This window comes from Epinephelus moara, chromosome 19 (assembly GCF_006386435.1).
Source record: "Epinephelus moara isolate mb chromosome 19, YSFRI_EMoa_1.0, whole genome shotgun sequence".
In the NCBI taxonomy this organism is placed as follows: Eukaryota; Metazoa; Chordata; class Actinopteri; order Perciformes; family Serranidae; genus Epinephelus; species Epinephelus moara.
Window position 1 is genome coordinate 34,497,712 of NC_065524.1, and position 25,962 is coordinate 34,523,673.

The 25,962-nt window shown below is 41.9% G+C and overlaps 1 protein-coding gene across 1 annotated transcript; it reads right to left on the minus strand.

Moving 5' to 3' along the window:
* Window positions 1-2,007: 2,007 nt before the first annotated feature.
* ppm1ba (protein phosphatase, Mg2+/Mn2+ dependent, 1Ba) lies at window positions 2,008-23,849 on the minus strand. The gene is made up of 6 exons (XM_050070854.1): window positions 23,486-23,849; window positions 16,475-17,393; window positions 14,273-14,390; window positions 13,013-13,127; window positions 11,972-12,029; window positions 2,008-6,362 (listed from the first exon to the last, which is right to left on the minus strand). The coding sequence occupies exons 2-6, from the start codon at window positions 17,360-17,362 to the stop codon at window positions 6,333-6,335; spliced, it is 1,209 nt and encodes a 402-aa protein (XP_049926811.1). The 5' UTR covers window positions 17,363-17,393; window positions 23,486-23,849; the 3' UTR covers window positions 2,008-6,332.
* Between the last annotated feature and the right edge of the window lie 2,113 nt (window positions 23,850-25,962).

Here is a 25,962-nt window from a genome sequence, read left to right on the forward strand (position 1 = left end):
AGGGTAAGTGGGTGCATCTATAAGTATTTCTCATAAATGTCATCAACAGTTCAACTAATAGTTGTCATATCATTAAAGGAGCAGTGTGTAGGATTTAATTGCATCTAGTAGTGAGGACTGCAGATTGCAACCAGCTTCTTCAATGTGTCAATCATGAATGTCTGGTTAGGATTCCTTCAGTTTTCATTATTCAGGAGGTTTTAGACGAATTATCCACAGAGGTCTCGTCCTCTCCAAAACAAACAAGGAGAAAAGCCAAAAATGGCATGTACCCAAAAATATTCAACAATTTCTACAATCAGGCTTCTACCTCACCATGTGCATCACCAATTTCCTTTCTCCAAAATGTTCGTAAGCATGGGTCAGAGTTTCCCTCACTAAGTCTGTTCTTATTACAGCTTTTGCATGGGAAGTGTCGTACGCCTCTTTCAGGCCTCGTTTTGTGTGTACACAATGTTTATAAATGAGACCCCGGGTGATTATAATTGCTACAAAGAAACTGAAAGGGCGTTTTCACATTACAAATTAGTGTTTCTCCAGTGCGGTTCAGCTTGTTGCAGACAGGCCACTAGCTCAGCACCTGCTCATGTGTGCTCATCTTTTTTCTCAGTCTGATAAATTAAGATCGAGACGTTCAGGTTTCTACCAGGAGCCAAATTACCTGCAGAGGTCTGTCCCTCTCCAAAAAACAAGTTGTGTTCTGCTCATCTTTCTCCTACACACCTGTTTGGAAACAGACGTGCAAAGTATTCCTTTGTTCTAAGGTAACAGTGACACAAGTCAACATACTCATTATATTTCTGCCAATATATCCCCCTAAATCAGGGGTGTCCAAATGAATGGGGGCCAGATTTAAGAATGTTAAATGTAGCTGAGGGCCAGCTGCTTCTCACATCTTACATCCAGCGCTCCTGAAAGCAGCAGCCCTCGCTTAACACTCCTTTGGCCTTTCTGTTGTCCTGTCTGCCATCTGTTAGGTAATCATTGGATTGCTTTACGAAAACACATCAGTTCCTCCTGCGTAGGTCCTACTTGGTGCATGTCTACGAACAGTATGATTGCTGTGATCTTGCTTGAATAACCAATACACGCCTTCCCAAATCCTACAATCTGAACCTTTAATGATAAATATTTAACATAAAGTATTTCCTATACTCAAAGCAATGATGATGACCTACAGTGTTCGAAAAATGTAGGCTCTTTTTATGATTTAACCACTACAGTAAAGGCTTTTTAATATTTCCTTCCTCACTGATATAGTTTTGGAGTGCCTGGATTGCCTTCCTGTGTACATTGTTCTCCACCAGTAGCTGGGACATTTGCTGTATGTCTTCCATCTGCAACAATATTTGGATCCAGGATGTGGAAAAGATATTTCAAGGACCAAAATTTTACACCTACGTTGTGCTATCTGCAATTAAAACAACAGATAATAGAGATTTATATGTCTCTACATAAATAAAATAACTGCCGCAATAATAATGCAGGTGCCTCCTGGTTTTGTTGGTAACCTATTAACTGCAATTGGTGTACTTTGAAGAAACATTTGAACACAGCAATACAGATTATTGTCATGTAGCATGCATGATATTTTGCACAGCACTGGTCAGACTTGGCCTAAATTAATAAATAATATCTCTGACTCAACTTCACTGGGAGAAAGAGGACCGCCAGTCAAGTATGATCTATTTAAATACTGCAAAATAATAATTAGTTGCAATCATTTGTCCCATAATCCAAGTTATGTTAAAACTTTAGAGGACACCAGGCCGTGCCAAAATACTTCTACTTTGTTTTCTACACTACACGGTGACTTTTCCTTCTTCACAAAGCCGTCTCGTGTGCACTGGCACAGAGTGATGTACAGTGCACACAGGATAACACCAAAACAAATGTACAAACTTTCTGCTGTGTTGTCGGCTACTGAACGGTGAAAGCTTACAAAAAGACACAAAGCTGACACTTGAAGTTGGCGCTGAAATAAAAGAAGCCTTGCAGTTTAAAGCGTTTTAAACTTAAATCCATCTTTTATTGACGTTTATGTTCACTGTATGGTCTGTAACATCACAATAGCATACTGGGAAATTAGTACAGGAAGAAGGGATGGTGAAAACCCCGGGTGTCTCATGAACCTCCCATCCTTTAGTCCTCTCAAAGGTCAAAGGTGAAGGTGAGTGGATCACACATTACCTTATTATGTCTTCAAAATACAGCATTATTTTTCAGAAGAGCTGAAAAGCACTGGAATAAATAAAAACAAGTGTGGACTTGATCACTGCCATCATACATCTGTATCGAAGGAGTGACCAGAGACGACAGAAGGAGGTGGCAAAGAGCACGAGGGTTCATTTCCGTCCTAAAAAGCCCACATGAGGAATGTCATGTCCGTCTTTTTGCTGTTTCGTAGCCGCTTCCAAAAGTCTCGCTTCCCTGCTGGGGTCCTCCTGGTCACATCGACCCCACTGAGAATAACTGACAGGTTCAGGAGACAATATGCTTTGTAAAATCCTCTTTACTTAACATATCGTGAAATCAAAGCAACTAAGGGTCAAATTATTCACCCAATTACCAAAGTCTCCTTCAGAAAGCTGAGCAGAGTCTTAAGATTATATTCAACAACCAGAATAATGATCAAGTAAATTTGTTTTCCAAAACAAAGGGAGCTTGTTTTGTCATTAAATGACTGATGAGGAGAGACTGTGATGCTGCAGTGCTGCTTGTATTCAGTCCATGCAGTGGAATCAGTGTGATAATGAAAAATTACATTCAGAAAAATAAATGTTTCTCCTTCCATCCCTCCCTCAAAGGGATAGTTCAGATCTTTTGAAGTGGGGTTGTATGAGGTACAAGTCATGTGTTATATACAGTAGATGTCCACTGGCATGCCTCCAGTTTGGAGAAGCTGGAGTACTGACACAGGAGCCTAGCAATGTGCTGCTGTGGACAGAGTGAGCAACAAAACATATTTCAGACACCTAAAAAAGTCACATATAAAAACAGTTTAAGTGTATGCTATATTCAGAGTATTTTCAGTGCTTTACCTTGCTGTCAGCCAGCGATTTGAGACGGTAAACTGAGGTCGTTTTATTGCTCCCTTCAAAGCCAGACATTAAGAAAAACAGTGATTTAACGTTGCTGAACACAGGAGCTGCTGGTCTACCTCTGCCTCGAACATTTAGTCTTTTCATGTAACTGTGTGACTTTGATATTTAAAAGGGTTAGCTCGGATTAACCAAAGTCACACATTAACAGAAACTAACAGATCGAGGCAGCGGTAGACCAGCAGCTCCCGTGTTCAGTGAGCTAAAATGACTGTTTTTCTCAATGGAGTCTGGCTTTGACGAGTGCATAGATGGGTGACTGAAGCTGTTGACAGCTTCCCTATTGGAAAGGGGTGCCTGACAGAAGTGTAAAGCAGTAAAAAATACTGTTAATATAGTGTACACTTGAACTGATATTGATTTCTTTAGGTGGCTAAAATACATTTTGCTGCGGCCCTCCCATCCACAGCAGTACTTCTGCGTTGGTACTCCAAGCCTGCTTCTCCAAACTGTATGTAATACACTGACCATGGATAAGTACCCCACACAATTCCTCGCCAAAAGATCAGAACTATCCCTTTAGTTCCTCTCCTAGCCCAGTGTCTGATTTAGCTTAAAGATAAACTTAAACTGAGAACCGTGTTCAGTGTGGTGAAACATAACCCAATGTTAAAAAGTCAGGAACTGCAGTTATAAAATATCAGGTGTCTGCAATGAAAAGGACTCAACATCAGCCACAGTATCAAATCAGATGTGGTGAAATATGTGGACTGCTTTTCAGTTAAGAAACAAAGAGGTTGACCAACTGAGTCCTTAAATGAGTTTAAAAGTTATTAAAAGAACATATATTTCTTCATGTTGTTCTTTATCATCACCTTTCCTCTCTAACATTGTGTTCCACCACACTGAACATGCCCACATTACCCCCATCCGCCCAGTACATCTCACACACAAATACACTCCTCCCTCAATCACAAAACATGCACAACTATAGAGATCCCGCCCCGCCCACTCCCTCCACCACAAACAAAGAAAAACCAATCATCCCATTAAAACAACGCAACTGCAAAAAACAAAACAAAACAAAAAAAATCTACACATTCAAGTACCTATTTGTCGTATGGCACCAAGAGCAAAGTGTACCACAAGAACATTAATCAGCCAGCAAACTCTGTTAGGCCTATTCTCTTTCAACACTACCACTTCAGAAAGCACAATGAGTTTGCCATTGAATGATTGAGGGGGGAAAAAAAAGTGTATATTACAGTTTTGCTTACACTTATCGCCTATTTTCATCTACAGAAAAGAATACACATGCAAAGTATGTGTATCCGCTTTGTCTATGCGCACATTTGTTTCAAAAAGCCTGAAAGGAAGAGGCTTTGTTTCAGAAGTTTCGATCACTTGTTAGTGCTTGGGTCGACAGAAATGAAATGGACTCCTGGTCGATGAAACCAGGGCTTTCCCAGCAGCCGTCCTGAGCCTCTCAGGCAAAGTCTGTGAAGGTAGCTGCGGAGAAACTGAGGACAGCAATTTCAGTGACAGTGTGGACACATCTCTGGGTGTCGGGCCTATTCTCGTCTGTCCCTACAGTGAAACACCAAAAACCTACTTCCTTCCCCGCCCGCTGTACAAGGTGTATTTCATGCTCCTCTTTTCGTTTCCTTACCCATCTGTAGTAGGACCACAGCCACAGTACTCTGAAAAGCCATATACACCAAAACACATTTAAAAAAAAAAAAAGAAATAAAAAGATAAAGATGGAATTTTTTTCAATCGAAACAAAAAAGGCATTGTTGTTTTGTACACAGGATATTAGAGAGATAGAAAAGGCAAGTCGTAGCACAAGCAGGATTGTGTGTTGAGGAGAAAGGGGGAAGAACAAGAAAAAGGTGAGGCTGGAATTCCTTTTTTCCAAAACCCTGTCTTTGGAAGGCTGCTGTGTGGGAACACCGTGTGTGCAACTTTGAGTTGAAATTTGCCAACACACAAAATGTATGCACACATCCAGACCACACGCACATTAGGCCACAACGAATACCACGGCTGGGAATTAAGATGAAACAAACAAATCAAAATATATATATCTCACTCTCTCTCTCTCTCTCTCTCCCCCTCTCTCTCTCTCTCTCTCTCTCTATATATATATATATATGAATTTAATATATAATTTCTATCTTTCTATCTCTTTAACAACAGCAGGCTCAAAAGCTTATGATTCTGGCAATGTCTGCCAATGCACATGACAGCCGAGTCTCGTGTGTCCGATGGAGAGACAGAGAAACGAGAGAGACAGAGGGGCAGAGTGGGAAATCGACTGTTTGATATCATCCTTTAAAGAGACAGGAGGGGAGAAGGTGAGCAGGGACGTGCAAGAAGAGTCATCACACTTGAGTTCAAACCATGTCCATGTAATTCCGTTCCGCAGCCAGGCAACCAGCACGTGTCCTGTCGTAGTTTGGACGCAGTTTGGAGGAGGCTGATTGAAATAAGTTGCCGAGCAGACTGTTGTGAGTGTTAGGTGTGTAGCCTCAGGTGATGACGTTGATCCAGAAGTCTTTGGGAAGTGAGGACATGGGGAGTTTTAAATCCTGGAGTTCTGCGAGCCACATCCACGAGTAGGTGAAGTGTTGTGCCCCAGTTTGAGTACCAGTAATGCCCAGAACCCCAAGCAAGACTGGACTGAACAGCGTGGCTTGAGGTGTGCGGGGGTTGCAGGCTTTCGTGGTTGAATGGCTGCCATTCAGGTGCAAGAAAAGTTCACGCTTTAAAACAAATAACGCCAAAAAAAATGCAGCCGACAAACCACTTCAGTCTATTCGGTACAAACATCCACGAGCTGCTGGTTTTGTAATGTTGAGTTGTGAGGGTCTCCCTTCTCTCTCAGTTCTGAGAAAGGCACCGCAGAGCCTCAGTGTGTTCAGAGCAGGGCTACTCCTGTGTCTCTCCGTCAATCCACCACAAAGAAAGCGAGGGAAACGAGGGGGCGAGAGAAACTGTGCTTGTGTGCCTCTCCTCTGATGTATACGCTGTATATGTAGTTCTGCTTTCACTTATCAATGCAGTTGTTCTTATTTGTCCCCGTTTTGTTCTACAAAAAACTAAATCTGTTGTGTCGTCCTCCATGTCGCGTGCGTTTGTTTTTAAAACCAGGATTTCTGCTTCGATTGATCTCTCAGTGTGGGGAATAAAAATAAAAATCCCAGAGGAAATGAAGAGGTGACTATGGATGTGATCTTGTGTGGAAAAGTGGTCCTGTTTTTTTGGGAATCAGGCAGTTGTGCTGGACAGCTACCAGTGGTACTCCAACTCAGCTCCGCTCTGCAAGAGGAAAGCCACAAAGAGAAGGGGAAGAGAGACAGGGAGGAGAGACGGGGAGGAGGAGAGTGGAATATAGCAGGAAAAGGAGAGATGGGGGGAAGGAAGGAGGGAGAGCAGGGTGAAAAAGGAGGGCACACTGTTATCAAATGTACAAACACAACCATTACAGTCACATTCAATGAATTTCTTCCCCAACCTGGACTTCAAGGCCAGGTTTACCTACAATCAACACAACAACAAAAAAAATAACAAAACAAAGTTGAATGGCAGTTACAATAGCAGCGTAAGCCAGGGCACATTTTCAATCTCAGTGTGTAGGTTCTTTCTGCAGCAATATGCCAACACAACATTTCCAAGGCCTTTCGTCTTATTGCAAGGGAGTGACACAGAAACGAAGACTGTTATAGACTTGCGTGCAGTTGTGGAAAGACTGAGTGAGACAGCGATGCATGCGTGTAGGGCGTGTGCGTGTGACGTAAGAGAGGGTGGGGGGGGGGGGGGACAGGACCAGAAACAACGACCATTCATCCTCATTGGACCTGGACAGTGATGTCTGCACACGGACGTCCAAACACACACCTTAAATTCTACACGGAGCTCCACATGCCAGAGAGTAGATCAGAGCGGGGAGTAGAGACTGATGAAGGAGTGACAGGGGGAATATGCGGAGCAGGTCACCACTTACATGCCTGTAAGAATGTGAGTGTGTGTGTGTGTGTGTAGATGAGGGGTTGGAAGAAAGGGGGGACGGGGTGTAACAGTTATATATGTGATCACTTACCAAATGAAACAGGAGGGCTGCGTTAATCAGAGGGTGAACACACAGTTAGACAAATCTATACATCCCTTATCAATGTGTGTGAGTGTACGTGTGTACATTACCACACACTATTTGGTTAATATATATTTGAAGAGTGGAACCATGCCACTTTTAATTTTTCAGTATTGATTAAATATTTTTTAGGATCACACTGATTTTTGTTTCATTTGTTTTTCTTCCCTAAGGTCATTTTGATAACAAGCTTTGGGTTTTTTCAAGTTTAAGGTGCCATCAGTAATCACTTTCTCGTTTTCTGCACACAATTTATCACCTTTCTAGTCTCCTCTCTGTCAGCTCCGTGAAACTTGTGCTACAACTGTGCAGATTTATGCTCGTACATCTGTTTTACAAAAATAGCCTGAGCTATTCGTGATCGCCGTTGGATGACGGTGGTATCTGGCTACGAATCACTCATCAGGATGGGGAAATCAGCTCAACACTCTCCTCCTGACAACTTGCCTACTTAGTCGCACAAGGTTTTCAAATGTATAAATAAGAGTAAACATTGAGGAAAAGGTGAAGAAGATGAGCACCAGCGACGATCCCGACCACATGGACAAAAAGACCACCTCTGCATCCATCTCTTAACTGAAGGCACTGTGCCAAGTGTGGAGGAACTGATGTAATCTCGGCCACATGGATCTTCTCTGCATACCTTTGTTCAGGTGCTGAATGATAAACCGAACGACCTCTGTGCCCTCAACAGTTAACAAGATATCAGCAGCTGTACTGTCCTGTTCAACCAGGTGAGACTATTTGTACACAGCGATCTGGCAGAACAGAAGATTTGGTGAGAAAAAAAGCAGGTGTGTGTTTTACGGTGAATATGGACCAGTGTGACAGTAGGACTATTGAAATGCAGTTTCCTTCCTGCTCGCTCTGCGCCACAAGGGCAATAAACACTCTGGATCAGTGCAATACACCGAGGAGCGACCATGTGGCCATTTTAAAACTTTGACGAACGACTTACTCCCAAAGGCTTTTGTTATGGTCTCGCAGTTTATTTCATGTATGTAGTCAAGCATTTTCTGCTGAAAATCCTTGAGGTATTCTCCAGAAACAACATCAAAAAGCAGTGAGGCCTCTAAGGAGGAAATACAGCAGGTGTGGCTGAACAAAAATTTTTTAGAAATGTTACGATGGACTAGATGGGATCTGTTTCTATGTGAGAATGTATCTCTGTGGACAAATCAATAAAAAGGATAAGCGGAAAAAATATAACTTGAAGTTAACTATGACGCATGCGCCTCAGAGGCCGCCCTACAGTCTGCACTACACAGCGAGTCTGGAGCACGTTCCAAGACACCACCATCAGCATCACAGATGGCATCAATAAGCTCACTGAGTCTGTGGTGGATTTAATTTGTAGAACAACAGAAGCAACTTTACCCAAAACTACAGTTAAATTATTCCACAACCAGAAACCGTGGATTACTAGAACCATCTGGAACGCCATAAACACACACGCTGCAGCCTGTCTGAAAACACAAAGTTATAAAGCAGCAGCCTACGATATAAGACGAGGCAAAAAGGACAAAATTACAATGTGCAGGTTGAAGGAGCTGATGGTACTGCATTTCACTGGAGTTGCACCTTGTATGATTTATAGATCGATGAGAATGTGTTTTCTGTCAGCAAATTATTTTTTTCCACTGTAGCCAGTTGTCAGTTTATACAGGAACGTCAGGAAGAAATTAATGTTGTTGTTTAAACCTTAAATGTGAGTCATCCTATACTCAGTTTTTACTGCTAGTTGTAGCAGTGTAGGAACATCTTATGTGAGTCAGTTTGCACTCAGTGCAGACATGGATCCTTGTAAAATTAGCAATGATGGATATTAAATAGTATTAAAAAATCTCTTAAGGGCCATATGTGATATCTAATAAACAGAAGGTTTTAGAGGAGCACACTTGTTTCCAGATGTTGTAGCTTCCCAAAGCCGCCACAAGATGATATTAAAAGCCATATTTTACTGATAGCACCTTTGATAGAACTCTGTTAGAAATTAAATTATATAAAGAAAAACCTATAAGTGTTCGACAAACCTTAATATTACAGCATTCCTTAAACATTGTTGCTACTACGACAATTACAACTGAACTCTATTCGAAGCCACTATGTGCAGAGTTTGAAAATCAGACTGGCATCATAGACAGCAGCGATTCCCAACAGGACAGTCACATTTTCCATCACACAAACTTTGCATCACAATAATTTAGCTACAATCACATAAGAAGTTAACACACTGTGGTTTTAAGCAGAATAGATAAGTTCCTTTTCATGTGTTTGTGAGTGTGTGCGTGTTTGCATAGAGCAAACAATCACAGTAACTCTCCGTCCTCACAGACAAACCAAGACAGTACAAGTTGAACATCACCTCACCACCAACACGAGCTACCAAACAGGAGACATCTCACACACACACACACACACACACACACACACAGATCCCTTCCACAACTCTGGCTTCACCTCAGGACTTGTCAATCACCAGCAGACACATAAACAGACAAGAACACACCAGACGTAACACCTAGCAGACAAGTGGACAGCAGCATCTTAGTGTGCCATACCTTTACAGACACATCTGATCCATCTTTTAAAAACACATACAGATGCTGACATATGAAGCCAACCATCCACTGCACCAAACAAACGAACACAACAAACACAGGTTTCATAGACACCTGGCCATTACATCAGAGAGGGCATGTTTCTGTGACACAAGTGTATATTGCCTCATCTGTGGGCACGATTACATCCGTAGACACCACTTGCTAGTGTTTGACATTTGTTCCGCACAGACTCCTTAGTGCCATAAAATCCCAAACAGTGGCCACAGCCTTTATTCATCACAAATACATAGAGAACTAGGCCTTTATTTGAGACTGTTAGAAACATGCCGTTGCTTTTTATTTTCAATTTTAAAGGAATATTTTATTGTTTTTTGTATAAACGGTAGGAACATGAAGTGGGGAGACAGAGTTGAGGTGGTAACAAAACCAAATTGACGTCTTTGTAAAAAGGTACAGCCAGCATTGTGGAACTACAGGCACACACACACGCTAGAAGCCGACACTGTTGTGTTCCACTTTGGGCTTGGGCGCAATCTATTTTTACATACCTTGATACCTTCCTGAAATTTCACCAGGGTAGACAGTATATGACTGAATTAGTGCGCACCACTATCCTTATTAATCAAACAGATATGTACAACCATAAGCCTTCTGAACTCAAGTTTCTCTCCTTTACCAAACTAAGACTAACTTAAGTTTAACTGCCTTGTTAACTCATCGTAAAACACACTTTATTCAAACTTGACTAAAACAAAATAAAACCATAACCGTCTTAGTCTTGTTAGCTGCCCAATTAGTTAATCCTCTGTTCCAACAATCACCAACTCTGGTTTGGTTGAAGTAACCCTTAATTCACCTAGTTACATGATATTATTCGCTGTTTTTCCCACATGGTCTCTCACTGCCATCACGGCTGTTTACAGTCCTGTAATGTTATCCCCACCACCTGCAGTCACCATGTCTGTCAGCTCAGTTGCCCTTTGTACTCGTAGGGACTGACCTCTGGTGGCACATTAATTTTTAAACTCGCATGAGCATCTGTATTTTAGATGGTTAAAATGATACCCTAGAGATTTCTAAATACCCTGGTGTACTGTAATACCATGATACTGCCCAAGCCTATTACATGTCATGCCTCTTTTACTTCCACTATGCTGGCATGCTATCTAAAAATCACACAGTGGGGCAGCATTATGCCAGTGTTGTTTGGTTCAGTGTAAAAAAGCAAAGCTGCTGTAATAATGGATCTTCTTTACACCCATTTTGCTTCATCTGTGTAAAAGGAGCTACGGACAAACAGAAACTACACATTTGTGTCCCTGGAACATTTTGAGCACAGGGACGGACAGCAGGGAAGATGAATGCTGCTGGTTTGAAAAGTATGTTTGGACACTTTGACTCTTTGTTTGCGTTGAAAACCTACACAGTGTTTGAAACTTGAAACAGATTCCTTTCAGCAATCCATTGTTCCTGGAGTTACGCTGAATCTCTTCACTCTGCTCGTATTTGTCATGACTTACTGTCATTTATACTTATATATTTAGTTTCGTCTTCTGTTTTTCACAGAAGGAAAAGTGAGCTAAGAATGTACAACATTGAGGCATCCTCAAAAAGGGGAACACTGTTCTAGTGCCAGTGGCAAATACTGCTGTTTGGGATTGTTCTGTATATTACTGCAGTGTCTAATAAATAGAGACTGATTCGGAAAGTGTTGGCTTAAGAGTCCACTGGGGATGTTTTGTGTTAGAGCAGAGAAAATACAGAGATGTGAGAGCAAACAAATGAGCTGATCAAAGAAATCTGTGATGCACAGGGAGTGCCCCACTTAGAGCAAATAACTTAGAGGAGAATGCTTTCACTCGACTTTGTTGAGGGAGAAAAAGTTCTCAGTTCCACTAGAAAGACTTCCAACAAAGCTGTGCTGTCATGCATGCATAACCCATTATGAGGGCTGACAGGAAGGTGTGCATCATGCACAGGAAAAAAAATGTTTATCACAATGAAAGGGTGTGCTGGGCTCAAAGCCTCTGAAGTCAATTATAATACTTCAGTTTGAGTGTGAAAATAAATACAATACACACAAATCTCCAGTCTGGTCCACCACACAAGATGAATCAACATTAGAGTGAGAGGTTTTCAGAGACCACTGAGACTCATGTGGCCTCAAAAACTTAAGCTTAAGGTGTGTAAGTGTCACATCTACTGATACTCACCCCATCTTCCTCCCTGTATGGGTTCAGACGGTTGTATACTGCTTCAATAACACTGCGTCTGCAGGAGAACACAGACACAAGAATGTGATAAGGTCTTTTGAGCTATACAATTAAAACCATCCATCAAAGCAACAATGAAGAGCGTATGTGGAAAACAAGGTAAGGGAAGGTGTAGCTGTCAAAAAAGTAAAACATCTTGTATGTATTGTAATGGCTGCAAACTTAGGTGGGTAGTTAATGACATACAAATACTCAGTACACACACTAGATAACCTGCATTTTGTTTCTTACTCTCCTTGCAGTTTAAAGGGATAGTGCACCCAAAAATGACAATTCAGCCATTATCTACTCACCCATATGCCGAGGGAGGCTCAGGTGAAGTTTTAGAGTCCTCACATCCCTTGCGGAGATCCCAGGGGAGAGGAGGTAGCAACACAACTCCACCTAATGCGGGCTGGGTGCCCCAGATTCAAACGTCCAAAAAACACATAATTGAAACCACAAAATATCTCCATACTGCTCGTCCATAGCGATCCAAGTGTCCTGAAGCCCAGACATAAAAAGTTGTTTGGAAAAACGTCATTTGAACTCATTTTTAGCCTCATTGTAGCCTGTAGCTCTGACTGCCTCTCTGTGCACCGCGCTCACAGGCTAAAAAAAAGAGTTCAAATGACGTTTTTCCAGACAACTTTTTATGTCAGAGCCTCAGGACACTTGGATCACTACGGACGAGCAGTATGGAGATATTTTGTGGTTTCAATTATGTGTTTTTGGACGTTTTAATCTGGGGCGCCGTCAGCCTCCATTAGGTGGAGTTGTGTTGCTACCCCCTCTCCCCTTGGATCTCTGCAAGTGTTGTGAGGACTCTAAAAATTCACCTGAGCCTCCCTCGGCATATGGGTGAGTAGATAATGGCTGAATTTTCATTTTTGGGTGCACTATCCCTTTAATATTTTTATTCCAGATGTTATGACTGGACATCATAGACGAAAACGAACGTAAACGAACACTGAGTGTCGCTTTAAGGGCATCGGTTCTTACTTGCTGGCAAGGCCTCCCCCTGGTGGCAGACAGGGCATGTTGATGTCAGTGGATAGGTTCCTCATCACTGCTACCAGGTCCGGAAACCCCTCCTCCCCTGGCCGGGACAGCATCTCTAAAACAACACCAGAGATGTTGTTACACAAGTCAGTATTACCACAGCTGGTGATAGCCAAGAACAGCTGGGGGAAGATAAGGGAGGCAGAGAGGAACAGAACAGAGGAGGAAGACCAAAAATGTGACAAATGAGAGAGAAAAGACGTGAAGATGGAAAACACACAAGTGAATTTGTGGAAATGAGCATGTGTGTGAGAGAGATGGTGACAGAAAGAGGCCTGCAACTGAGTTGAGAGTGGCGTGAGGCCAGGTCAATGTTCAGCCAAAGCATTCCTCTCCCTCTTTCTATTCTCTCTTTCTGTCTATCTTCCAGTATTAGACAGCACCTGGAGACAAACACTCCAACAGAACTGTACTTTACCCTGAAATGTAAAATGATTTGAACCCCACGTTGGAGTGCCCATCAAACCATTCAGCAAACATGACTACCACCTGCATAAAAAATTGATATTACAACATTGTTTCCAAAGTCTAGACCCAGGTTTTTCTGCTCTGTTGATCAGGACAAGACTGGTAAAGTGTAAAGGCTACTTTTACCTCCCAGAGAATATGTTTCTTTGGCCAAAATCTGAAACAGCTGACCAGCCCTGGTTTTACACAAACTAACAGTGGCCAGAAGAAAAGCTGCGCTGTGTTCATCAGAGGAAAAATGGGAGGAAATTAAATCCATCCAAACAAGACAGGGAATGTTTGAGTGAGGGAGGAGAGGAGCGAACAAGGAATAAAGGGGGGGAAATGCTTGCTGAAATGGAAGAGGTCATGACGGTGTCATTCCTCTGCTGTGAGCCGGGGATAACTTGGCCGGAGGTTGGACAACAGAGTGCGCCGGGGTCAGTCAGTGGAGAAAACATACATACAGATAAGATGTTGCAGTTGGAGAGAGATCCTGTGTCTCCAAAAAAACTGTTTCTCCTTAAAATTCTTGAAATGTATTAAGATTATTAACAAGAATGTAAACCCACAGCTGTTGTAAAAACATACAGTCAAAATTTCACACAAATATTAACCACCCATACTGTTAAATTGAAACACCCCAGAGAAACTGAAGATTATAAGCAACTAACATTTTAAACATTTAACAATCACATTATTTTTGCACATGCAGTAAACATGGGCTCTTTTTCTCCATCCATCCATTCTCACCTTCCACTCGAGACTCCAGATATTTGTTGAGCTCAGCGTCTTTCCTCACAGCTTCCTCCGACACTTTGGGAGCGTTGGGCAAACACACTAACACAACACTCATGTTATCCCGACTCCCCTGAGATGGACGGGAGGAGAAAGGAGTGGAGAGAGAGCAGGTAAGAGGAGGACTTATTGTGTCGTGCTGAAATAAATGATTAAGATGACTTCCAAGGCACAAGTAATGGGACAGTCAGTGTTGATACAGAGTATAAAATTTCAATATCGTAACATAAATATGCTATTTTATGTACAATAGAGAAGGGAATCCCTCCCCTTACGGTGGACCACTGTGGGACTTGTACTGTGCAATGAATAACACATGATGTTTGTTAATTTAAAAGATAATTCTGCAAGTCGATAAAGTCCCAGTTTGTCGGAAAACTGTTGAAGTATAAGACTTAAATGCGTACATGGAAAGACTACACAAGTCGCACAGGTGATGTCATAGCTTTCTCACTGAAGCTACGATGCCTGCATGTTTGTTTCGTAGCGTGATGTACTCACACCAGCAACAGGTCTTGCTTGTTCTTTTGCTTCCCAGCTAAAACACACCTGGTAAGGTAACATTATATTTGTGCATACGTTCAATCAGGAAGACTTTCTTTATGCTATATCAATTCACAATTCTCTCCTTATCCCACTCCCACCACTTCCTCCAATCAGCTGACTATGGGTGGTCCCACTGCTGGTTAGCTAATCAAATTTGCGACGATATTCTTCAGCCATTCTTGTTGCTGCTGCCAAACTTTAAATCTGCTCTCCTCTCTGCTCCTGTCAGCTGTCATTTTAGGTGGAATCGTCGTGCCCTCCTCCCTCCCTAGGGTCCACTCTTCTTCACATCCAGATCGTCAGCTCCCTCATCATCTCATCATCACCACCAGCGTCTAGACTCTCTAAGGGGGGGTTTCCTATTATACTACATCTTTACCACCCTCCTGGAATAGATAACATCACGATGGGGTCTAATCGCCAATGACTTTTCACATTTTTCATACTTATGTGCACATGTACATGTACATAAATATTCTCTTCTATCAAAACGAGTCTCTCCTGATTGAGAGATACGAAGACTATCCTACGAAAAAATGAGACTTTCTTGACTTCTAAAGTTCCCTTTAAAACTGACATCATATATGTAATTCATGGCACAAATCAAACAGGATAAAAATATATATAAATCTGTCTCTTGCCACTGACTATCGTATATAATTATTCTAAAAAAAAAAAAAAAAAAAAGCTCCCATGGGGCACTTGGAAGGGCAGGGATTTCACCTCTGTATGCTATGTTTCCATTTCAACACTATGAGAATTCATTGTAATAAACTAAATTCAAACTGATCATAGCCGCTGTTCAGGATTAATAAGGACCTGCAGGATTTGTACATCTGTCCTTCAAGCCTACAGAAGGTGAAGGGTTCATACCTCAAAATTAAAAGCTTGTACTAATTTCACTTTTTCCTCCTTTTTTTAGATTCTTTTTTGGGCATTTTTGCCTTTAATTGATAGGACAGCTAGGCGTGAGAGGAGGAGGACATGCAGCAGGGGGCCGCAGGCTGGGGTCGAGCCAGGGACGAAGCCTTTGTACATGGGGCGCCTGCTCTATCCACTAAGGATGTTCTTCTATCGACGCCCCCACTTTTTCCTCCAGGCTTCTCTGCAAAACCATTCAGCCATGCACCTAAAGCTAGTTCCTGTTTAGCTAAATAACACACCACTTTTCAGGGTTCCTGTAGCTTAGGGCAAGTTAAATGTAAGACTTTGTTAATGCCATTCGAGATAAAATTTTAGACAAATTTTTCATAACCAAAACTGACAAAAAAAAAAAAAAACTGATAAAATCCTACTTTTCATTTATTTTTTAAGACATCTGAAGGATTGATTCAAGACATTTAAGGCCTTATTTCTGGATTAATATGTTCATTGCCTTATCGGAAAACTGTCTAGAACTACGTACATTTAATATGTCTTCATCATAAATATATCTGACGCCAGGAATTGAAGTGGCTGTCTTATTAACACAATGATTTTATAAGTCACTTGTGGCAAACTGGTTTCTTAGAGGAATCACTGTGCCAGATTCCAGACATTTTAATCTCTAAAAGCAATCAGCAATCACAACAAAAACACAAATGTCATGCTCAAAAACCAATCTGTACACACCTTGTGCAGGCAGGTGTCCACCACTTCGTTGCAGACTCTCTCCAGATCATCAGTCACCTCAAGCCTAGATTTCACAAACTCGCACAGCTCCTCATTGGACATGACATCCCAGATGCCATCGCATGCCAGGATCACAAACTGATCCTGCTCTGGGGCCCGAACCATCTCAAACACTTCTGGTTCGGGGCTAACCAGCTGCTCTGTGGGGCCCTTCCCATCCACGCACTTGTAATCGTAGTCCCCCAAGGCCCTCGATACAGCCAGTGACCCATTAACCCTCTGAATCATTACTGAGCCTCCGGCATTCTGGATGCGCTCTCTCTCACGTGGGTTGCAAGGCTTGTGGTCAAGTGTGGAGAAGCACACTTGTGAATTGCGGTATAGAACAGCTCGAGAATCACCACAGTTGATAAAGAAGAAATGATCAGGTGACAGGAGGATTCCCACTGCTGTGGAGCCACTACGGTCCATGCCGTTTCGAAGGTCAGAGAAGCTGCGCATGTGCTCATCAATCCTCAGGAAGCCTGTCCGGATCCCAGCTTTCACACTCTCCACTGAGGGGGGACCCAGTGGTGGGGGCTCACTGCTGGAGCTGTCTGAACCAGCCTGGGGGCCTTGAGTCCCTCCGCCCCCTAAGCTAGCACTGATAATGTGTTCCAGAAGATGCTTAGAGCAGTAGTTGGCAACCCTTGAGCCAGCGTGACCATCGTACACGGCAAAAAAGGACCAGTCAGTCATACCGGGAGCAGGGAGTCCCAACACAGCTGTGTGAGCGTCCTCCATCTCCACCCGCCAGCCCTGCATGGAGCTGAGCCCATAGCGCAGGCCGTTGCCCTCTGCATGTGAGTTGTGCTTCTCTGTCCTGGGCTTGTCCAGGAACGCACCCATGGCTCTGCCCTTGAGAGAGACCCACTGCTACCTGAGGGAGAGAAGAAAAACCAGACACAGGACAGAAAAGAGAAAACCAGACACTGGATTTGAATGTTGAGGAAATGTCATATGAATCATCAAAGTTAAATATAAAATTAGCACAGAACTAGCATATTAACACAAGCAGTACACAGACGCACAGAAATAGCTGTCTTCTAATATATGTTCATCTCTTGACTCAGACATAACTCCATATCTGCAGACATTTGAACTATGATCAGTTGTGTTTCTTGATGTTTGAGTGTGGATTAAAAGGCTCAGACTCAGCTGGCAAGTCTCTCTAAAACTGAACCAAAGCTTTAAAATTAATTTTGAAAAATCAGTTACTGTATATTCACTCAAATTCTACTCAATCATGCACTGTACTGGAAACACATTCTGCCTACGTAGCTGTGTGGTCAGTAAAGTGAATTGAATTCATCTGAATGGAAAGATGTGCAGAAGTGCACCTGCTTTATGAGTCAGATACTGCATTTCATAACATATACTGCCCGGGTTTCATTTTCAAGTTGTTGAATCAGCTTGTGAACATAAATTAGGCGTCCTCCACTCACAGTTGTAGTGGTTCGGCCTTCTCAGCCAACAAAAACAGATTTTAAGCATGTGTGTATTTCTTTTACTGTTTACTTAATATTTCTTCAGGAACACTTCGACCAAACAGTGATCATTGCTCATCATATCCAGAAATAGCACAGCCACTTTGGTTTATGCTATAAGAGACTGAGGAGCAAGCTTAAAAGCTTCTTTGGCCAGCCAGAGCTGGCTACTAAGAGCATTAACAAACTCCACAGAGTGGTCGAGAGGGTGTGTTATCTGTCTGTGACTGCACCTGCATTAGCTAAATGAACATCAGGCTGCTTGATAGGAGAAAATAATTCTGTATCCAGCAATGCTAATTGGATATGTAATGTGAGAACATGAACTTATACAGCCTTATTGATTGTCACACGACTTAATGGCCTCTTAGCCTCGGAAATTGTACTCTTAACTTGTGCTTTAATTCCTGAAAATATCAATAAGTGCTAATTAGAAATAAGTTGCAGGCATACTCAATGTTCCGGTCTCTTAATGTACAAGTGGTTAAGGCTCAAGGTTACATTTTTTTTTTAAAAACAGTACTATCCAGTTCAAATTATCTCTTATTTCCTTTGGCCCATGACGTAAGGTTGAAGGTAAATACATGGTTTATATTTTACCAGCAAAAATGACGATAGGTGAAGAGGAAACAATGTCATGACCTGAAACATGAGCGTTTAAGCTCTATTTATTTAGTCATCCATCTTGCATTTATCAGACTGAACAGATAAACTTAAATCTTAACTACTACCACTATCTACACCGCCCGCATTACAGCTGCACTTCACTTATATTTTCATGCTGCATGACTGATTTTTGCGTGCAATTTCCTGATTCTGTATTGGGCTGTGTGCACTGTAAAATTAATTCAGAGTACACAGCAGTGCTGCGGCTTAACGGCTCCTGTGTGACGGTGACAGAGGTTTGAAGCCCTTCCTGATTTTGCTGAGGTGCTGCTTTCGCAACGCAGCTGGTGTAGACAACGTATTAAGATTCAAGCAACAAATGACTTGACACTTGATAATGGTTTTAAATAAAAAGTAATTCAGACAAAACTCAGACCTGACACAAACTTGATGGTTGCTTCAGACTGATTCAGCAGAGAATGTCAAATATAAATACTTAATATAATTACCCAAACAAGAAAAGTTAAGAAAAGATATCAATGACGAAACTGACCCAAACCTTATCGTCTACGCTCTGTAACTGTAGCACAAAGTCTTCGTCTAGTCACTTAACTTTAACTTGTACCATTTCATGTTTAGATCCTCATTTTGTTTTCACTTGTGTCATCTTCTTTTTCATTTTTTAGACATATTTATTTAGCATTGTTGGTAACAGCCTGACACTCGAGGTTTTCATTGCTTCTCTGTATCTGTTGTGCACATGATAAATAAAGAACTTGAACTATGTGTTTACTTTCACAAAAAAAGGTGTATGATCAGCACCCAAGTGGTTTGTGTAACTTCCAGTCTCTTGATTCATTTAATGGAAATACAACAGGTGTGTTTTGGTTTGCATATCAGCACGCACACACACACTCACTCACACACACACACTTGGCCACTGATCACATATCAAAGGCCTGGGAAGCATCACTAGTCCAAACCACTTGAATTATTACCTTGACGACAAATGCATTCACACACGCATTCAACTTATTACTGAGCGGATATCAAAGCCATGGACACAATCACCAAACCAAATCATTTGCTCTTTCACCTGTGAGGCAGCCCACACACTGTACCAAGGCGAGGGCCCTTTTATGTCGAGGCTGATAATAAGTCATCGTGGACGCACAGAGACAATACGTGCCGTATGCTGTCGGTCTCGCATAAAAAAATTATAAACCAGCATACAGAACTTGTGAGCTCTGATGTAAGCACCGAGAACTCCGGGGAGTGATGTCACCCAGTCTGATGTCTCCATGGTTACACAGCTTGGAGTGGCAGCTGAGTCGTTGCCATAGCAACAGAAGCAGTAGATGTTGGTGGTTGCAGCATGCGACAAGAGATCTGCACAGCCATGCCACTGTGTGTGTTTGCGTCCATTCATGTGGCCATTTATATAAAGCGCACACATTTCAGGGCTAGGTCTCGACAAAGGTGGAGAAACTGACCTCGCTCTTATTTGCTCACACCACACAGACGCTTCTCTCACATGGCAAGATGAAGTGAGCGGCTGATGCTGTTTGAGAGTCAAAGTTGAAAGCTGGCAAACAGACCGGCCCGCAGCTCTCAGACTTCAGACAAGCAGGGCAGCTTTAACAAGCTAACTCAATTTAACAGTCAGCTGCTGATGGGATCCACGCAGGGCCAGATTAGCCTGTCAAACACAGACCACAGACTGCACACAGCAGTGAACTACCACTAACACAATAGCTCTCTCCCTTTTTCATGACGTGCAGTGTAAAGTATATAACAGCCTACATCTACATTTCAGATGGCAGCATCACCCAACAGATGTGCTGTATTTGATAGGAAACTGACAGGTGACAGAAATGAACAATGGACTGTGTTGTGGCCATGTACCAAATGAGCAATAAATTAACACAATATGATCAGAGCACAATGAGTCATCTTGTGAACATGCTGATGGGAAAAGTAACATGGTGCTGTAGTAGAAAGCAGGTGCTGGAGGACTATAGATAGAGGAGCAGATGATTGAAATTCTCAATAATCAACACATGCATGATTTACATGTGTTTCCCAAAAGAAAAATACCAGAATAGAGGATACTGGTGCCAGATAAAGGCCCTCCTGCTTAATCCTAAAAGTATAGTTTGTACAGTAGTCAGACTGGCTGGTTCATTTTGGGGTTCAGCAGCGATACAGCTGATTACATTTAATTAATTGGCATTAAAATGGCATTAAATGTAACTTTAAATGGACCAGTGATCCAGCGCTGTGTCTAGAATCATTGACTGTGTAATGTAGTGTTGCCTGGATGCCTAGTGAGAGTTTTTATACACCATGTCGTGGACTAAAATTATCCCACAATGCAACGTAATAAGTAGCAGAAAAAATTATGGACAGACACACAAAAGCTAACTACCATCATGTACAATGGTGCAGACAGAAACAAAACTGTTGAAAATGAGGAGAGCTTCCAGGCTTCATTGACTTTCCTCAGGGCTAAAACCAAATTATATTAATGCAGCTATGCCACATAAATGCATATAACAGCTGCAGTGTACATATCATAATTTAAGTCCATGTTTTGACTCAGTTCCTTCTGCAGTTTACATCTCTGGTTAAGAATGCCAATACTTAGACCACAGGATACATTTTAAAATGATCCATTTCTATTAACGTGCTTATATTGCCATTTAGACAGGGGGTGATCTTTCTGCTGATTAAGTATCCATTAGCTGCATCCACATTTGAAGCTGCATCCACATTTGAAGCTGCATCCACATTTGAAAGACTAGAACACTCAAGTTATCTGAGACTGCCCTGTCTTATGATCAACACTGTAACTAAAATGGAATCACTGTTACCATTCAATAAGGGCTCTCTTTTTACAAATTGGAGAGGTGGAACAAACAAGATAGCTAAGATCCCCCTCTTTGATGACTCATCATCGAAGTCGCCTCAGAAGCAGTCAATTTTCCGGAACAAGTGCTCTTTGAACAGACAGCTTCAGTCATCTTCAGCGCAGTGGCGTCGGAGATGCTGGGGCCGTTACTTGACCAGACGGGAGTCTATCAGACTATAGCCAGGGAGAAGGAAAGTATATGTGTGATGTTATGCTGTACAGAGAATGGAGAAGAGGAGCATGTGTGTTTGTGCCTGCTCTCTCTGTACAGACACATGGACTGCCTTGAATTTGACTCCCATGCCTCAAAAGTTGAGAAACAGGGAGATGATGAGGGAGGCGGAGGGATCAGTGATATGTTATTGCAAGGCTTCAACATTTACCATGTACTAAATGGTTTAAAAGCAATCCTAATTCATACTGCAACAACACGTGTCATGTGGTCGCATCTTGCCACAGACAATGAAATGTATCCAGAAGGTTCAGTGCTTGAGTCTTGCCACAGTTACTGTGTGTCACAGGTTTAAAGCAGTGGAGACTCTACTATCGAGATGACATCAGTGATAGAGTCACAGCCAAGATGTGCATATCTTAAATTACAAAACCCTTAGGTAAGTGAATGGTGATCATATTGATAGTAAATTACATAAAGTGTTAACTCACCTTAGTGTCATGGATAATTATGCATACCCCATATTCATGCTCTGGACATCAGTTTTAACATTATAATAATAAATATAAATAATCATTTAAGCTGGCTAACTCTAAAATAGAAAACAGTGTTATCATAAAATTCATCTGCAACTCTTTTCTGTGCCGACACATGCACACAGCTCATCCATCTCCCCCTCTTTGCACTTGACAAATTTATCTTTGGGTTATTTCAGGCTTGCCAGTTAACACTGTATCTGAGCGTACATCTGTGTGTGTGTGTGTGTGTGTGTGTGTGTGTGTGTGTGTGTGTGTGTGTGCGCACAAGGCAATTCAATCAACAGACACCACCAACAGTGTATAGATAAATGCCTTTGGGCAGACCCACAGACCTGCAGTCGTCATAGGCTAAAACAGCACGGCTAGTGCAGGGTTTCACATCAAGGTGCCAACACAAACATGCCACTGATGATGCTGCCATTTCTGGAACACACTGTCACACAAACACAGATCCAAACACACAGCCACACACACACCAACCACCCAATAAAACTACCCACAACAAGGCAATAAAACAAGTTAATTCCTGCACTGGGGTTTCTTTGCACATGAAGGAACTTTAGTTTTTAGTGACATTAGACTCTGCTATGTATGCTGACTGTAAATAACAGAATATTAATTCTATAACTGCACCATATGGGTATAGTTTGGCATAAAACATTTGTCCTCTTGAATATTTGTGGTATAACAAACAATTCTGACACACACCACTGTTGGCAAACTATCTCTTTATCCTTAGATTATTATGATAAAATGAAAACAAGGATGTATTTAATAGGAGAAATGCAAATATATCATCATAACATGACAACTTTTACATTACTTACCAAAATAATGCGCATTTAACAAAAGTTGGAACATCATTCCCTGTTTAAACCACCTAATGTCATTAATAATACACTGGCAGACTGATGCTAATGGTGCATTTGACATTTGTCCAGCAAAATACAAGGTAACAACAACTCACTTAACAAAACAGGAACCCAGCATATTAATAACTGGCGCAACATCAGTGCTGATAATATCACAATTAAGATGGTCGCCAATAACATACATATAACTGTACTCCTATGTTCCATAATCACGTTAGCAGAACGTCAGTTGTCCCTAACTGAAACTGAGGCCACTTGTGCTGCTAGCAAGCCAGCTAGCGAAGTTGTCAAAGTGTTTGTCTACACGTTAGCAGGTGACTAGCCGATGTTTGTGTGAGGTGTTCACTAGAAACGTTGCTTATTCCGAGTAGCAGACTTCACTTACTTTGTAGGAAAGGCTCTGTCTCTATCAGTCCTCCGTCCTGTGGCTTCAGTGGCAGGTAAAGTACCCAGGCTTCTTGTGATAGGCTTATCTCTCGTTAGTGTTAGCCACTTTCGTTTCACGGCCCCTGCTCGTCAGCTAGCTTTGATTAAGCTAGCCAGCATTTCACACGATCAGTTCTGCTTTCAGCATGTCCCTGCATCGGAATAAGGCTTTTAGATACATGTTTGGCGGCTCGGTAAACCCGGGGAGCACCGAATAAATTATCGTCACGGAAGCTGTCGGTTGGAAAGATAAACACTCGTTTCGGGTGAGATGTGTCTATGATTTGAACCACTAGCTAATTTTGGCTAAAGCTAAATGTATGAGGCAGATGACGTTCTTTTTCAACATGCAGTTTGGGGGCGGGGCAGTCACCTCACTCTCTTCTGTGATTGGATGAATCCTGATTCGAAGCTGAGACGCGATTTGTCAAATTATCAGTCAGTCAAACAGCTCCTCTGACATAATGTAAACAGTAAAAATGAAGTTGTGTGTGTGTGTGTGTGTGTGTGTGTGTGTGTGTGTGTGTGTGTGTGTGTGTGTGTGTGTGTGTGTGTGAGAGAGAGAAATGCGCTCCAAACTTTTGTGTTTATACACATACTCATGCTATTTTCACCACAATTTACCAGTCAAAGTATTACATATAATATGTAGATTGTGGAATAATGGACATACATATTACAGTTTTTTTCCATTTGCTTGAACACATTTGTCCATTCAGCAGTTATACTTTTAAAACACACTTTCACACACAGGCATAAACTGAAAGTTGCTTGCCAAAATGACAAGTCACAAAACATTAACAACATACAACTAAAGCTGTATTTCCATCAATCAACACAACATGTGGTCGAATGAATATATTGCTTCAATCAATCATTACACATTGGACAACAAAATACAAAATACAGTAATCAATATGAACCGGTTTAACCCTAATTTGTGCTTTATTTCACTTTACAGAGTTAAAATAGGTGCCAAAAAGGCAAGCAAGCATATCACAGCCTGAGTTGTATTCTGTACCCTGAAGATGATTTTACTAGAAATAACAAACACTGCTGCACTCTGCACCTACACTGTTGTGTTTTTTTAGATGCCCTGTTGAGATACAAAAAAAGGAAAACATTTTCTAAGAGTTTCCTTCATTCATTTGTGCGTGCCCATGGCCTCTTTAATCCATGCCTGCAAAAAGCAACACAGAGGTGGTATCTTATATACATGGATAAGGACTGACGGCTGATTGAAGAATTGTGCAAAGACATCTCTGACAGGTGCATTGGATACTCAAAATTATGCAAGTAATTTCCATCAGCTCTTGATATATGTTTTCCTTTTGTTTAACACGGTTAATCCAGTAGAGTTTGGGGTCTTTCTATGAGACCTGTTTTCACTGTTTTGAAAAAGGGTGTGGAAAATGTCTCAAACTAATAAAAGTGTCAACACATTTACAGGAGAAGACCTCTGCTATGCTAAGAACTTGATGATGAAGATCAAGAGGATCCCAGTTTCATTAAGTGTGTCTTAGCAATCAAGAGAAACTGTAACACGTGGGAACTGGGCCACAGGTGGCTGGGTGAAGGATGTCTTGGCTACCTTGTTTAGCTTGTTGCCACTGTGACCGAAACGTAAGTGACAGAAAATGGTAAGACATTTCTTCTGATCATGCATGCACTTCATCCCCTGAAGAGGAAGGGGATATTTGTGAGGAGATGGTTGGATATAATGCAAAGCACCTTCGAGGACATGATCCAAAGCAAGGAGTCCACTACAGCCAGGAGCGCTGTTGTCGCGGGGGAAAAGTGGGACTTACTGGGAGTAATTAATGCAATAATTAAGTCAAAATTGGCTGGATGAATCGGTTGAAAGATGGAACTTTGTAGAAAAAACGTGGGAGCTCTCTGGGGCCCTTCTCATCCCTTAGAGGGGCAAAATTGTTTGCTAGAGTCGAGTAAGTGACTGCTTATACTGCTGGAGCACCAACGTCCACTGTCATGTCTTTTCCCAAGAAAGAGAAACTGGGCCCCCCCAAAAAAGAAAAAGGAAAGAAAGCAAACTATGTGTTTAAAAGAAAAAATTAAAAGATGTGTTTCAGAGACATGGGTTGGGGTGGGGGGCATGTTGCAGTCCTGATACTGGGTTGCACTGCTTATGCATAGATCCAAGATTTTGGTGATACGACAGTAGGTCACCCAGGTATAGCACCATTAAGGCTAAGTTCTTACCCTGGTGGGCTGGATCTGGGTTCGATTCAGGCCCTTCATTTCAAGTCATCATCTGTCTCTCCCCTCACCTTTCCTGTTTCTCTCCTCTCGATCAAATCAAGCTGAAATGCCCCAAAAAAATCTTTTAAAAAAAGTATAAGTGCCACTCCCTGCTCAGGTAGTACTCCAGCAGGCTCACAGTGGGAAAGGTCTTCTCTACAATATCATTAGGGTCTG

What these genes read in the sequence shown, in the direction of transcription:
- ppm1ba (XM_050070854.1), bottom strand. Translation starts at nt 17,362, where the DNA reads ATGGGTGCGTTCCTGGACAAGCCCAGGACAGAGAAGCACAACTCACAT. An exon ending in TCTGGAGTCTCGAGTGGAAG is followed by an intron (nt 13,128 to 14,272) that starts GTGAGAATGGAT and finishes GTGTTGTTTTAG; the next exon opens with AGATGCTGTCCCGGCCAGGG. An exon ending in CATACAGGGAGGAAGATGGG is followed by an intron (nt 6,363 to 11,971) that starts GTGAGTATCAGT and finishes TTCCTCTTGCAG; the next exon opens with AGCGGAGCTGAGTTGGAGTA.